This window comes from Morone saxatilis, unplaced genomic scaffold (assembly GCF_004916995.1).
Source record: "Morone saxatilis isolate NCDOM2014 unplaced genomic scaffold, NCSU_SB_2.0 Contig16, whole genome shotgun sequence".
Classification (NCBI taxonomy): domain Eukaryota; kingdom Metazoa; phylum Chordata; class Actinopteri; family Moronidae; genus Morone; species Morone saxatilis.
The window spans coordinates 26,680,532-26,694,090 of NW_023339718.1; the positions used below are offsets into that span (position 1 = coordinate 26,680,532).

The 13,559-nt window shown below is 40.5% G+C and overlaps 1 protein-coding gene across 1 annotated transcript; it reads left to right on the forward strand.

Moving 5' to 3' along the window:
- The first annotated feature begins 8,006 nt into the window (after positions 1 to 8,006).
- On the forward strand, positions 8,007 to 13,279 carry si:dkey-90l8.3 (LIM domain transcription factor LMO4-B). Its single transcript, XM_035659258.1, has 5 exons — positions 8,007 to 8,369; positions 10,051 to 10,282; positions 10,407 to 10,503; positions 10,829 to 10,987; positions 12,598 to 13,279. The coding sequence occupies exons 2-5, from the start codon at positions 10,068 to 10,070 to the stop codon at positions 12,604 to 12,606; spliced, it is 480 nt and encodes a 159-aa protein (XP_035515151.1). The 5' UTR covers positions 8,007 to 8,369; positions 10,051 to 10,067; the 3' UTR covers positions 12,607 to 13,279.
- The last annotated feature ends 280 nt before the right edge of the window (positions 13,280 to 13,559 follow it).

The window sequence follows — 13,559 nt, forward strand, 5'->3', positions numbered from 1 at the left end:
CAAACAGGTGCAACAAAGCTAACAGGAGACTCAGGTGATGTCAAGATGTCAATCAAATACAGTATACACGCCCACACAGTCCTGAGAAGAGTTCTTATTAGCCAGACTGGCCACCTGTGAAATCTGATTGGCCACCCCAGGTGCCACCTCTTTATATATATATATAAATAAATTATTCATTATTTATTTATTATTTTTGCAGGTATTTGGTAAATGTATTGAACAAATTTAAATTTTGACCTGATGATGGTGCTAAGGAAAGACCAGGGGATCAAGTCATTACAATAGACATTTATCACAGCAGCCATTTTGATATATAATTGTAGGGTAAACAAAGGTGTTACCCATGATATTAATAAAGGTTCTGTTTCATTTAGTGTAGCAGAGCCTTTACAGTGAGGCAACATGAACAACAGCAGCACCCTGACTCTGTTTGACCTGAATGGAACTGAACCTTAATGAGTACCATCTGTAACACCTGTGGTTACCCTACTATTTCATGTCCGAATGGCTGCTGTGAAAAAGGTTTGATACATCTTGAGGAGGACATTAATGTCTGAACCAAATTGTATGGCAATCCATCCAATAGTTGTTGAAACATTCAACTTTCAAACAAAAATATCAACTTCCTTGTAGTCTTGCGATACCAGACGATTGGAGATCTCAGCGGATAGGGTATATTAATAAATCAGAGCTTCTCAGTACCCAGATCTCTGTGTTCGTGTTGCCTCGTGGCCTTACAGAATGCTCCGGCTGGCTCTGGAACACAAACATTACGGCAAGCTACTAAATTCCTCACCCTGGCCTCTGCCTCCTTCTGAGAGGAGAGAGGAACACTTCGACCTCCTGTCTGCCCCAGTCAGAACTACTGGTGCGGGCTTCATCTCTACCAGCTCTCCAACTTCTACTTCCAACGAACCAGAGATATTTAGTGTGGTTTGATCATACTTGAGTAGCATCTGCCTGGTGGGTAGTACAGACAGAGTGCCAGAAATGAGGGTGGCGCAAGAGGAGAGAGCTCTTGAAGTGTCAAAAGTTCAAAGAGCTCATTCTGTAGGGAGTGTTAATGTGTTCAGGGAATTCAATGAGCCCATTAGATTTTGATACTTTGTAAGTAAGTGAGTACTTAAGTAAGTAAGTACTTGAGTAAGTAAGTAAGTAAGTGTAAGTCTTGGTCCTATGGTGGCACTTTTCAGATCCCCAAGTATTCAAACATAAGGCACTCTTGTTGGCCAGGAATTATACTGTAAGGAAACAAACACTCTGGTTCAAATGTGATTTTGTTGCATTAGAAAGCCATGCCCTCCCACCCAGACAGCATGTTTGTCCATGACCGATTGGCTTAGTGTCTCAGAACTGTTTGCAAAGTGATGTATGAGATAAATGAAACCTTTATGAAAAGCTGTCCACAGAACGTGGCTGTAGTGCAGTCTTAAGACAAAGAGAGAGTAAGAGAGTATTTGTCACTACCATACATCCAGTGTTTTGGTTACTTTTTAACATGGGTGTTCCAAGTTGGGCTAGATAAAATGTTTTCTTAATGGGACTATCTATCTTAAATTCAACTGACAACAGGTCAAATATTAGTATCCCTCTCTGCATCCTCCTTCAGACGAGGCTAAATTCTTTTACCATCCGACCGACAGGCAGGAACCAAAAAGCACACATGGCATACTGTCTCACCATGGAGACTTCTTTACCATTTGCTGTCGTCACTGACGGCGCCACTGGTTCCTATTTGACGACTCAACATTACCCTTGATGACAATGTTTGTTTGCTGGGGCTATTTGGTTGGTGTAAATTCGGGGAAGTGATTCTTCCGACAGAGTTGTTGCACACGAAAGCTGGTGTCCCATGACAACATCTGACTGCTCATTTGTTTAACAGTCATTGTGGCATTTCAGTGGAATTCATGGTACTATGAGAATCAGATGCTAGCAGACACTGGGAAAATATTTCAGGGCCGGTTTCTCATCCTGTTCAATTCCAAAACATATGGGTCTCCACCATCACTGAGGGTTAGGGTTAGGGTTAATGGTTGGTTGAGCTCAGTATAGAGCTGGTAGCACTCTGTATATGTTAAATTGCATGCTTGCCTGTAATTTACCACCACACCAAAGGACACATTTTAGATGTTTCAAGTTTAGACCTTGTGTAATACAGTTCATTTACCCTGTGCACTGTAAAAAATGTCCATGGAATTAAAAGGGAAGTGCTGAAAATTATGATACAGAAAAACTGTAAACAGAATCAATTTACAATAATATGTTAATTTTAAAGTAAGAATATGTGAAAAGATAGATCATATTTATTTGTGCAATTTCCAGATTACTGTAGTTTAAACAGAAAAACTGTGATACAGTAGAGTAAAAATTACAACATCAATGTATTAAAATTATATTTTTTGTCAGGTAGATTTTCTTTCAGGGAAGAAACAAAATTGACTAATTCATGTGTTAAAATCAACAGATGGGAATGTGTACAAATCATACAAATACAGTAAACTTATGTTATTATGAAGGGTTTAAAAAATAGGTGTGTTTAACCCATAGGCGGCACTATTAAGAGTCTAGCTTTCACGCTACCTCATACAGCCTTAGTGCTGCCATTCAGTAACCAGACATTGGTATGCAACATACGTAAACACAACATCACTTTGTCTTTTCCAGTAAGTTTTTTGATAAACTGATAAACTCACTTAGTTTTAAAACTACAGGTTACAAGCTTCTTTTAAAAATACAAAAGTGTGCAATTATCAGTTATCGTATCGGTATTGGCCATGAGAAGCAGGTAATTATTGGTTATCGTATCGTCTGAAAAAAAAAATCCACATTGTGCATCCCTGTATAATCCTTTCTAGGACATTATTAGGAAAATATTTGACTTGTCATATACACTTTTACTGAACTGCGTGGTTCGCAATGATGACAATAAGCACCATGATTAAAAAAGCAGTGCTCTCTGGGAGACTACACAGCAGTGAGAGCTTTGCACCAAAACTGAGGGTAACACTTTTTTGTTTTTGTTTTTCAAATCAAATCACACATTTATATGCAGTGGGTTATAATGTACGGAGGCCTGGAGTGGTCAAAGAGAGAAAAAAATATATATCAAGGTCACGTTTTACTACATTGAGTACTCAAAATGCTAATGCATGCGCACAAAGTACAATTAATTCCCACGTTTGGTTCATTTGTGTGCACCAGATAAGGGAGCTATCAACACGGTACATCTAAATCCAAGTATACCCACCATGTGTAGACACACACAACTTATACAAACATTGTTATAAAAAAGAGCTGAAAAAAACCTAAACTGTTTGGTACATTTTTATTGAATGAAATTATGTAAACTGTGCACAATGGCGGCTTTAGACGGGCCTACCACAGCCCACTGACAGACTTTGTTCTTGACCATGACTTCTAATTGCAGACTTGTCCATGCCTTTCCATTACTAGCTCTTCCAAAGAGTTAAATAAGTTGGAAAAAACATTGTTCTAGCATTGCTGTAAAGAATCATCATTCACTGATTTCCATTGACAAACAACCAATTTGCAGACTTTCCCTTTCTGTATCACACCACTCCAAACTCCATAACAATCCAGTCCCTGTGGACTCAGGAGATCAAGGATGACTCATTTCTAAACTAATACCACCAAACTCAGATGACACTGAGGTGCTTATCCTCAGGAGAGAGAAAATAGAGCCTCAGATGGAAGGATCTCTCCACATCACAGTGAGGGAGCATCATAAATGTGATTGTCTTGGCAGTGTGCGGCACTGTGATGCTCCACAGCAGGTTTATATTGGCTAGGAACCCAGACTGGAAGATACAGGTGTTGTCCAGCCTCACAAAGAGCTGTGACTTTCAGCATGACCTTGACAGAGGAACAGGAAATATGTCGGAAATCAACGGGGACTCGGAGAGTGGTGGAAGTTGGCCTGCGCTGCCACACCGTCCACAGCAGAGGAAATCCCCCCACCCCCACCCCCATCCTGCCATGCACTCTGAAAAAGGATGTGTCGAAGTGGTTCCTCTTCAGCACAATGTGGGATAACAACACACGTCTATGCATGAGTTGTTATTGGCTTGTTGTGCTGAAAACGAATGTGTGGGACATGACTCATCCTGTTTTAAGAGAGTCAGCTAACATCTTTTATGATACTAAAGTCAACATTTCCATAAAGTGTTCACAGTCAAGTAAAGGCTGTGACGTCAAACCTGATTTAAAGGACTACGCTACAATAACTACTACTACCATTGTGTCTCTACCACTGCTACTGCTGACAATGATGCTACTACCGCAGTGTTTGCTGCTGGTATCAATTAACCTTTCCTAAGCCCCGCCCTTTTTGGAACCTTGGTCAGCTTTCTCTTTTCCTGCACTGTCACAGCTTAGGGTTAGCTAGCTAATGTTAGATCAGTGTGTAGTCTAATTATGTTGCATTGCAGTGTGGAACAAAATGAGTCCGGTTCTACTTTTTGGGCCAGAGTACCCTACAATTCACAGCTGACAGGTGAGAGGCAACACAATGTGTAGCACAGGTAGCACATATGTGTCTGCAGTTCTCCTCAGGTCCACAGTTGGCCTATCTTGAATGTGTTCTACTCACTTCAAATGTTTAGTCCTACATAAAATGAGGTTTTTGCTTTAAGTTTGATCCCATTTGCATTCTGAATACCATGTAAAAACCAATGCTTTGATCTGGTTTTACTTCATTTACATTGCAGATCCACTGATTTGCTTTTTAGGCTAATTGTTCCTACATTAGAGAATATCACAGCTTGCCTAACTAACACCTTGCCTCAGCCAGTCTGTGCTAGATCAGCTCCAGCCGATGTAGAACCTTGCAGGAGTGCAAGCTTGTTGACATGAATATATTTAGAATCATGAGTGTTCACTGCCCTCCAGTGGTCACACTGAAGAACTACAGTGTAATGTTAAACTTGTGGATAAATCATATATAAACTCTATCAATAGTAAGTCTTCTAAGTTTTCTGTCTCCAGACCAGTGTAACCTGTCAGCAGGGAATATTATATTTTACTTTATAGAGTATAATTACTTGCAAATGCAAGTAGTGTTATATGATAATATATGATGTTAATGTTAAATTAGACTACAGGCTACACAATAAATTCCATTAAATGTCAATGTCCCACTATAACCAGTCCACTCAACCTCTCTGCAGTCACATCTGGTATGCACCAACATGGTGGGTTGATTTGGGTCATTTAGCAGGCTCACCAGGTGAATTAAATCAGTGATTAATTGGGGCGCCCAGAGCTGGCGCCCTATGTACAAAGGCTTACTTCGAATCCCACCATGCTGCTTGTCATCCCCTCTCTCTTGACCCCCTTTCCTGTCTATTGTCTTTTCTATCCAATAAAGGGAAAAAGCCCCAAAACAATATTTAAAAAAAATAATAATCTGTAAATAATTAAAGGGACAATGTGTAGTATTTTAAGTATATTTATTGCTAAATGATCATGTCTTCATTCATAAATCGTCTCCTCTATTGGGTAAAATTACCTCTGGCCCAATGATCTGACTTTTATCCTCGTAAGCGAAAATCTACCTGTTATATACATTGACGGGAAGTCCATGAGGATTCCAGTCGTTCCGCCATTTTGAAAATACAATCGCCGAGAGGACATACAGGCACGTAGCCTGACCATTTCTAGCGTAACAATGCGTTTTCGTTCAGAGCCAGCGTCGCGTTGACTGAAACCAGCTATAATGAGAAGAGATCAGTGAGAGGCGCTGCGTCATCCCGGCACATTCTTGAAAGTCTGCATCATTTAGTTTATAATGGAGATCATACTTTATGCCGAGCCACAGGAAAGAATTATCGTCGGGAAGAAAGCGAAAAAGGAGAATTAAAAAGGCAGCGGTGACCGGCGTATTCAAAAACGAGGTCAACATCGGGTAGCTTTTCCCAGGTGAAAGAGCTAAATGAAAGGAGAAAGACTTTGAAAGGGACGCTGGAAGTTTGCTTGCTTTGTCCTCGACAGGTATGAGTCAATGTTTACGTCTAAATTACAAGTGTTCTTTTTTTTATTGCTTGGGTGTGTAAAGTCAACTAATGATCAATGCAGTTTGTAGTTTGTTTGAAATAAACCAAACCTCACAACCGAAGACAACTTGATGAAGTGGTATTGGAAGACATGTTGCATAGCTTCTTGTACATAATGGGTAACCGTAGTTGCAATACAATTTGAAAACGCCGAGGCGCTAGAGAGCACTATTCGTTTGAATGCAAAATACAATTTCACCGCTAGATGGGAGAAATTCCTACACAATGTACCTTTAAGGTAATAAGATTTTTTTTGGCTCTCCTCATGAGGGCCCTGCATATTCAGTCCCCGTTCAATTTCTCTCCCCAGTCCTACACCCCCTGACCTGCAAGAGTGTCACCTTGCTGTACATGGAGCTCAGACAGACAGACTTTTAAAAAAAAGTTAAAGTATATTTGCACTAAAACCAACTTTGTCATTTGTTACTACCTGTCTGTTCACAGCAAACTATGAACGAATGTAATAATAGAACACACAAAAAGTAACTATGCGGGCAACTTTGATAGACAATGAAGGCTACATATGATGAATTCCACAGAAACCTTTTTAACCTTTTTAATGTATTTCTACAACAAATGAAACAGAGTTCCAAAACATATATATATAGACCTGATTGCTGATCCTTTGAGAATGCTTTTCAGTTCATGCTCTGTTTTGTGTTTCTCTCATTCCATTATATTGAACCTCATATATCAGGATGTGCACTACAACCCTGCCAATGCAATGTTCTCTGCTCCTCCTTATAGGATGCTGTCCTCTACTGGAACTCAACTGGAAGTACAGGCCAGCTCGATGTACTGATGTACTGACTGAGACCCGGGACCTACTGAGACCTAATCTGGCCTGTTGAAGAGTCCTGGAACAACAATGAATCCCTGTTCTGTCATCTTCACCAGCACTTTGACCTTCCTGTGAGGTGGGTGGAGCGGACTAGATAAAGAAGATCAAGTGTGTCCTCATCATAGTCCATACACTGTGTCTTTTATCAATGTATGCAAGTATGATTGCTGGCTTCAATGGTTAATGTGGCCATAGAATATTATGATTATGATTTTAATAACGGTATATAAAAAAGTGTATGGATAAGAGGTTGAGATATTGGCACACACACACACACACACACACACACCATTTCCATAAGCCTTACACTATGAATGTGTGACGTGCTGGTGTGAAATTTACCTCTTTGTAACCAACATGCATTGAAATCAGAAGTTGCATATTTACACATACGAATAAAATTTTTGTTATGACTGCAGTAAAAATTTGATCTCAAAATCGTATAATTCTTCAAAAGAAAAAAAAAGACTAATTGTTCCTTAATTCTATTGGCAATAGGATAAGCATTTCTGATTAATAAAGCAATGTGACATTTATGGAAATGTTTTTGAACACGTTTCTTCCTCGTACAATTATTGTTGTATACATCAGTGGTTGTCAACGTTCCTGGTATCAAGGACCCCCAAACTGATACACAACAGACTTGTATTTGTATCAGAGACCCCCGACTGTTAAGATTTATTTATTCCATAATAACTGTCTCTAGTGTAATTTGGCAGATTAACAATGAAGAGAGTGTGAAACCCATAAACACATGAACCATTCTTATACATTCTCTCATCGGGCACTCAATGAAATAAGAGTGAAATTAAAATATTGGTCCCCGGACCCCAGGTTGAGAACCACTGATCTACATCGATGTAAAGTATAGAAAAAACGTTCCATCATTTGTTTTCATAGCTGTTTCCCATGCACACACTCAGTGACATCCTATGGGGAGCTTATGGGATGTGAATGTGCATATTAATCAGCCACTATAAACTCATAAATCATTTTGACTGCGGACACGCCCCCCTGCTCTCTCATTGGCTGCTGCGCGCTTCATGTCGGCAGCGTCCCCCTCTTGATAATTTAAATAGCCCCTTGCGCAATTTGATGAATAGTGTCGCTGTCAAAAGCGTTAGAAACAGATGAAGGCATGTTGATAGACAGACAGCTCTGACAGAGGGGAGAGGAAGAGAAGCTGCGTCATGTCTCCTCCTCACGGTTACATGTAGTTATCCATCCGCGGAGCTGGATGTCGGGAAGAGTTTTGCTCAACTAGGACCGTCACCGCGCCGTCCTGGGCTTTAATGTGTCGCTTTTGCCTTTTTTTTCTGGAGAGCTATGGAAACCAGGGCATGTCAAGTCTAAGAGCGTTTTTACAGCTGTGAGCGTGTCGAGCTTCTTGTGAATATTTTTTCTACCTTGTCAAACTTCAACGCAGGAGGGAAAAGCTTCGGCTCGGAGAGGTAACGTCTCTTTTTCCTCTTTACTGCTCCATAGGCGCGCGCCTTTCTGAACGTATTTAAGCTAGCACCTCCTGGTTGTAAACAGGGTTAACGCTAAAATAATGAAACACTGTGTAAAGTTAAATGGAGAATAAAATACTTTAAATATGCATATAATAATAATAAAGTATGACATTCAGTCTCATTATTACTGGCACTCTTCCAAAAGTCCCATTTGGTGACTTTCTCCCTCTCACATCAAAATACACGCTGACTGTAGCTGTGTATTGGTATTGTATCACGATACAGGGTTTCGATACAATATATTGTGATATATTGTGATCAGTGTTGGGCAGTAACTCATTACTAGTACTTATATTACTTTCCCCCAGTAACTGTAACTCATTTCTTATACGTTTCAGTAATAATATTACAGTTACCCCCCAAAAGTAATTAGTTACAGTATTAGCTTTTGTACTTTTGTTGTCAGCCCCTACTGATCTGAAATCCAGCAATCCAATCACATCCTTGGATTCGTTCTGTAATGGTGGAGGAAACTATTTGGGAAGATGGAAATGCTTTCATTCAGCAGCTCGGACTTATTCTTACTATTACTTTGATTTTAACAAACAAAACTAGATTTTAAGCGTGAAGTCAGAATTTTGGGGAGAAAGGACACAATTACCAGTTTTATGGGGAAAGTAATATAACTTGTAGTGTAATGAATTACTGTTGGCAGGGAGTAATATGTAAAGTAATACAGATAACTTTTGAAAAGAGTAATGAGTACTGAGTAATAAATAAAATTTTTGAGTAACTAGCCCAACACTGATTGCGATATTGTAAGCAAGGCCATATATTGATACATTTAATAAAAAAAATCCCAAACTGTCATAGTATGAGGAACACACCACCACATAAAAACAGTGGGAGCTGCATTTGTCCCCTGCTCTACCTGTAAAATCTTAGAAGGCATTCATAGATACATAGATAGATCTGAGAAGAATCTTAAAAGATTCTTTTTCATGTAGTTATTTATTGTATTATTTGTTGTTATGTATTTAAGATCAGAATTCTGATATGCTTTACTTTTCCTTTGCTGACTGTGTATCAGGGACTCCCTATTGATCACTGTGATGGTGTTTAGGTCAACCTGTTCCAGCTCTTAAAGTGTTCTGTTATCAATCAGTTGCAGTCATGCTGAAGCCCTGTGTAGGTTTGTTTGAGCAAGTGGAAATGGCTGGTGTGTGTGTGTTCATACAAAAAGGGCTTTACTATAAGCTCCCATTTGGAATTATCGCCAAGTAAATATGCACCAATAGAAACAGAAATATTTAGAGCTGTGGCCATTAGTCGATTAGCTATTGTGATGATCATTTTGAGTCATTAAGAGAAGATGTTGTAGAATCTCTGAATTCAGCCTCTCCAATGGGAATATTTTCTGCTTTCTTTAGTCCTCTATGACAGTAAGTCTTTGGGTTGTGGACAAAACAACTAACATTAATTGAGAAAGGAATCGACTGATTAATAATGAAAATTGTAAGTTGCTGCCCTAGAAATAAACACATTTCACACAAACATGACAGCCATTTCAGACTGTTAAGAATCAGACTGCTTTTCTGTTCTCCGACAAAATGTGTTCAAGTGAGCGTAGCTAGCCTGCACCTGTCTCAGTTGTCAGACCTATATTCTGTGTGTCCAGGAGCCTCTGAGGGCAGCATGGTAAACAGCCAAGCGTCAGGTGTACCGCCGGCCCCCAGGTCGTGTGCAGGATGCGGGGGGAAGATCGCCGACCGCTTCCTGCTCTTCTCCATGGAGCGCTACTGGCACACTCGCTGCCTCAAGTGCTCTTGCTGCCAAGCCCAGCTGGGGGACATTGGCACCACCTGCTACAGCAAAGGGGGCATGATTCTGTGTCGGAGTGACTACATCAGGTGAGAGGAAGGAAGAGGTGGAGGAGGAGGAAGGGAGGGAGGAGGAGGAGGAGGAGATGAAGCTGCTGGTTTTAGATTTTGGAGGCCGTGCAGACTGAGCAATCTGTGTGTTTTGTGTTTGCAGACTGTTCGGGCACAGCGGGGCGTGCAGCGCCTGCGGCCAGTCGATCCCAGCCAACGAAATGGTGATGAGGGCACAGGGAAATGTTTACCACCTCAAGGTAAATCCCCAGCTCTCACATCAGTGCGCTTTGTCTCCCACTGCTTGTTTGACAGTAACATCTGGGATTTGGTGGGTGGAGACAGTGAGACGGGAAGACGCGTCCGCTCAGTATCAGGAGCACTCCATTTTAAACTTTGTTTGAGACACATAGTAAGAGGTTTAAAGAAGTTAAAGTTCCAGTTTCAGTATCTCACATTAGGTGACTTTGCTCAAAATGTTTTGCTATCATGCTCATAGTATATGAATGTGCTTTAGTGGCCTGAATTTGATCCATTTCCAGATTTCCATCTCTGACCCTTTGGTTGTTTCCTTCTCTGCTGCAGTGTTTCAGCTGTGCCACCTGTAGAAACAGACTGATGCCTGGCGATCGCTTCCATTACATCAATGGTACAATCTTCTGTGAGCATGACAGACCCGGCGCTGCCTTGCTCAACAGCCACCTGCCTCCACTTCAGAGCAACTCTGTACTGACAGACCAGAAGGTGAATAAAGGGGTTCTGATATGACACTACAGGACGTCTGTATTTCGTAGCAGAGCTCCCTACATGAATGTCACTGAATATGTTGATAGGGAAAATGGCTGCCACAGCAGGGCATGTAATTGAATGAAGAAAACGCTGTAGCAGAGTGGTAAAAATATGCTGAAAATTCAGAGGTGCTATTGTTGTTATTATAAAAAACCTACTACTGTAAAAGTCTAAAAGATAACCGTTGCAAGAACAGTTGAAAAACACTCGACAGAAAAGATGATGTACAAGACAATAAGTACAATTAGTTGATTACTGTGCTTTTGAGGGACTTTTACTTTACTTGAGTAATTCCATTTTATACTACTCCACTGCCTTTCAGAGGGAAATATTGTACTTTTGACTCATTACATTTATCTGAAATCACTAATTATTCTGACTGAATTCTTATTTTATATATAAACCATATTATCATCAGCTCATGAAAGACATTGTTTGTTTCAAATCAAAAGACTCCACATGATGTAGGATAGTTAAAAATTGAATTAATAAATTAATCAGGGCTGCACAATTAATTTAAATATTATCGAAATCACAGTACGGCCAAGTGAAATATGCAAATCTCAGAAGGTGCAATTTACAATATAGCAATAGCAATAGAGCTGCAGAGACGTCCTGTTCTATAAATCTCCAGATGTAAGAAAATATGTGTCTTTGGTACACAGCCCAAAATGTCACATCATGATTTTAATAGGGTTTTTTTTTTTCAATGAAAATTGTGACTACTGATTATTATTATTATTATTATTATTATTATTATTATTCCCACTAATTGTGAATCATATCGCAAAGGTTTTTTTAGCCTACTGTTTGTGTCATTTTAAGTGAATTTAGTTGTAAAAAATAGTTTATTTCATTTGTGTGGTATTGCTTCTTGGTTCTTGGAAACTGAAAGGCCACCTGGTAACTGGACGCAACCAGTGCACTATTATTAGGGATGCACCAATTGGGAAATTCTGGGCCAATACCGATTCTGATTCTGTTTAAAATAACAGTTTGGCCGACAGTCGATGCCAGTACGGATGTTTTTTGTAGTTATTTATTCCCCCTTTTGAGCCCAGGGAACAATGAAATCTACAAAGATAGGCATCTCTGCTTTGTTGCAGCTCAGTCTATTTCTCTCCTCATCCAAGAAGTGAGACAGAACAGCCGCTCACTGTCCATGCTGCTGCATAGAGCACATCAGCATTAGTGTGCAATATGTGCCAGTGCTCGAAAATGGATTCTTTCTCCAATATCCGAGTTGGAAATAACCAACACAACATTTAACCGGTGCAAAATTCATGCAAAGCAACACATAGATCTGCCTCTGAGAATGCTGTATGCCGTCTTATTCGTTGATAGGCCCATGTCAACCAATGTTCAGCCACTATATCACTATGCTTCATTTAGATGAATTCATCCTCAAATAGCTACTACACTATAGATTTTTGTGAGGGGATCTAAAAGCTAAAATGAACTTGAATTTGAAACGAAGAGAACACCTGAATAAGAAGGAAACCAACATGAAAGTGTGTTGTGGCAGTGGCCCTGACGCTTTTCCCTGTCTCTCTTGTTGTCTGCAGGTATGCTGAGTGGCAGCAGTGCCGCGCATCGCCCTCGCCTTTCCTCTCGAGCTTCACTTCTCTTCGGTGCACTATTCTTCTCCCGCTACTGTCGCCGTTGTTGTGGATTCTTATCACTGCCCCGCCTCTCTTCCCACGGCGAGGACGCAGTTTATCACCCAAGATATCCCTTCCGTCACCATATCACAGACTCTATATACCGCATTCAAAGTCACGTTTATGTTGTGTTCAGTGTTAAAGTGGTCTGTGCACCATGCAGAGACTCACAGTATGTGTGGACCGCACTGGCAAAAGGCTCCATGGGGACTTAGAGGAAGCTGGAGGAAAACAATGCCGATGAGAGCCCGAGCCAACTGGAAGAGGGAACAAAAGATGCTTGAATGAATGTTGGATGGACTGCTGTAAAATGACTGTCAAAGCGTCCCCTGAGCGTCAGTGCTTTTAATGAACTCTTGATCTCTCTCTTGTATATGTTAATCTGAAACTCAAGGAACATCTAATGTTGCTGTCATATACGATAACTGATGCCCTGCACAAAGAACTGAAATGATCCTGTGAAGGTTTTATTAGTTTTTTTTTTCCTTCTGTAGAGTTGTATTTCTTTATCAGATGCCTGTTCAATGTGTGAAAAAAAAATGGTAGAGTTCAAAACAAAAACCCTATTAAAACGATTTTCCTGTAACATGTCAGAAAGCGAGCTGAGGTCATTTTGAAGCCCCTTAGTGGCATTAGAGTGGCATTGTGTTGCATGGTACCTAGCATGGTGGATGTGACTGTCTCTCTCACTCTCTTTAGCCCTGTATGGTGAAAACATGCCTGATTACCCAGAGGAATGGAATTAGGGGGCTTGAGCTCTGACCATTTACAGAAGCAATTAAACATGAGCCCTGTATCTGTGCTGCTGGAGCTCCTGGGAGGCTGAACTTGGGGCATATCCCGTGGCTGACTGGCTCTGTGGCTGC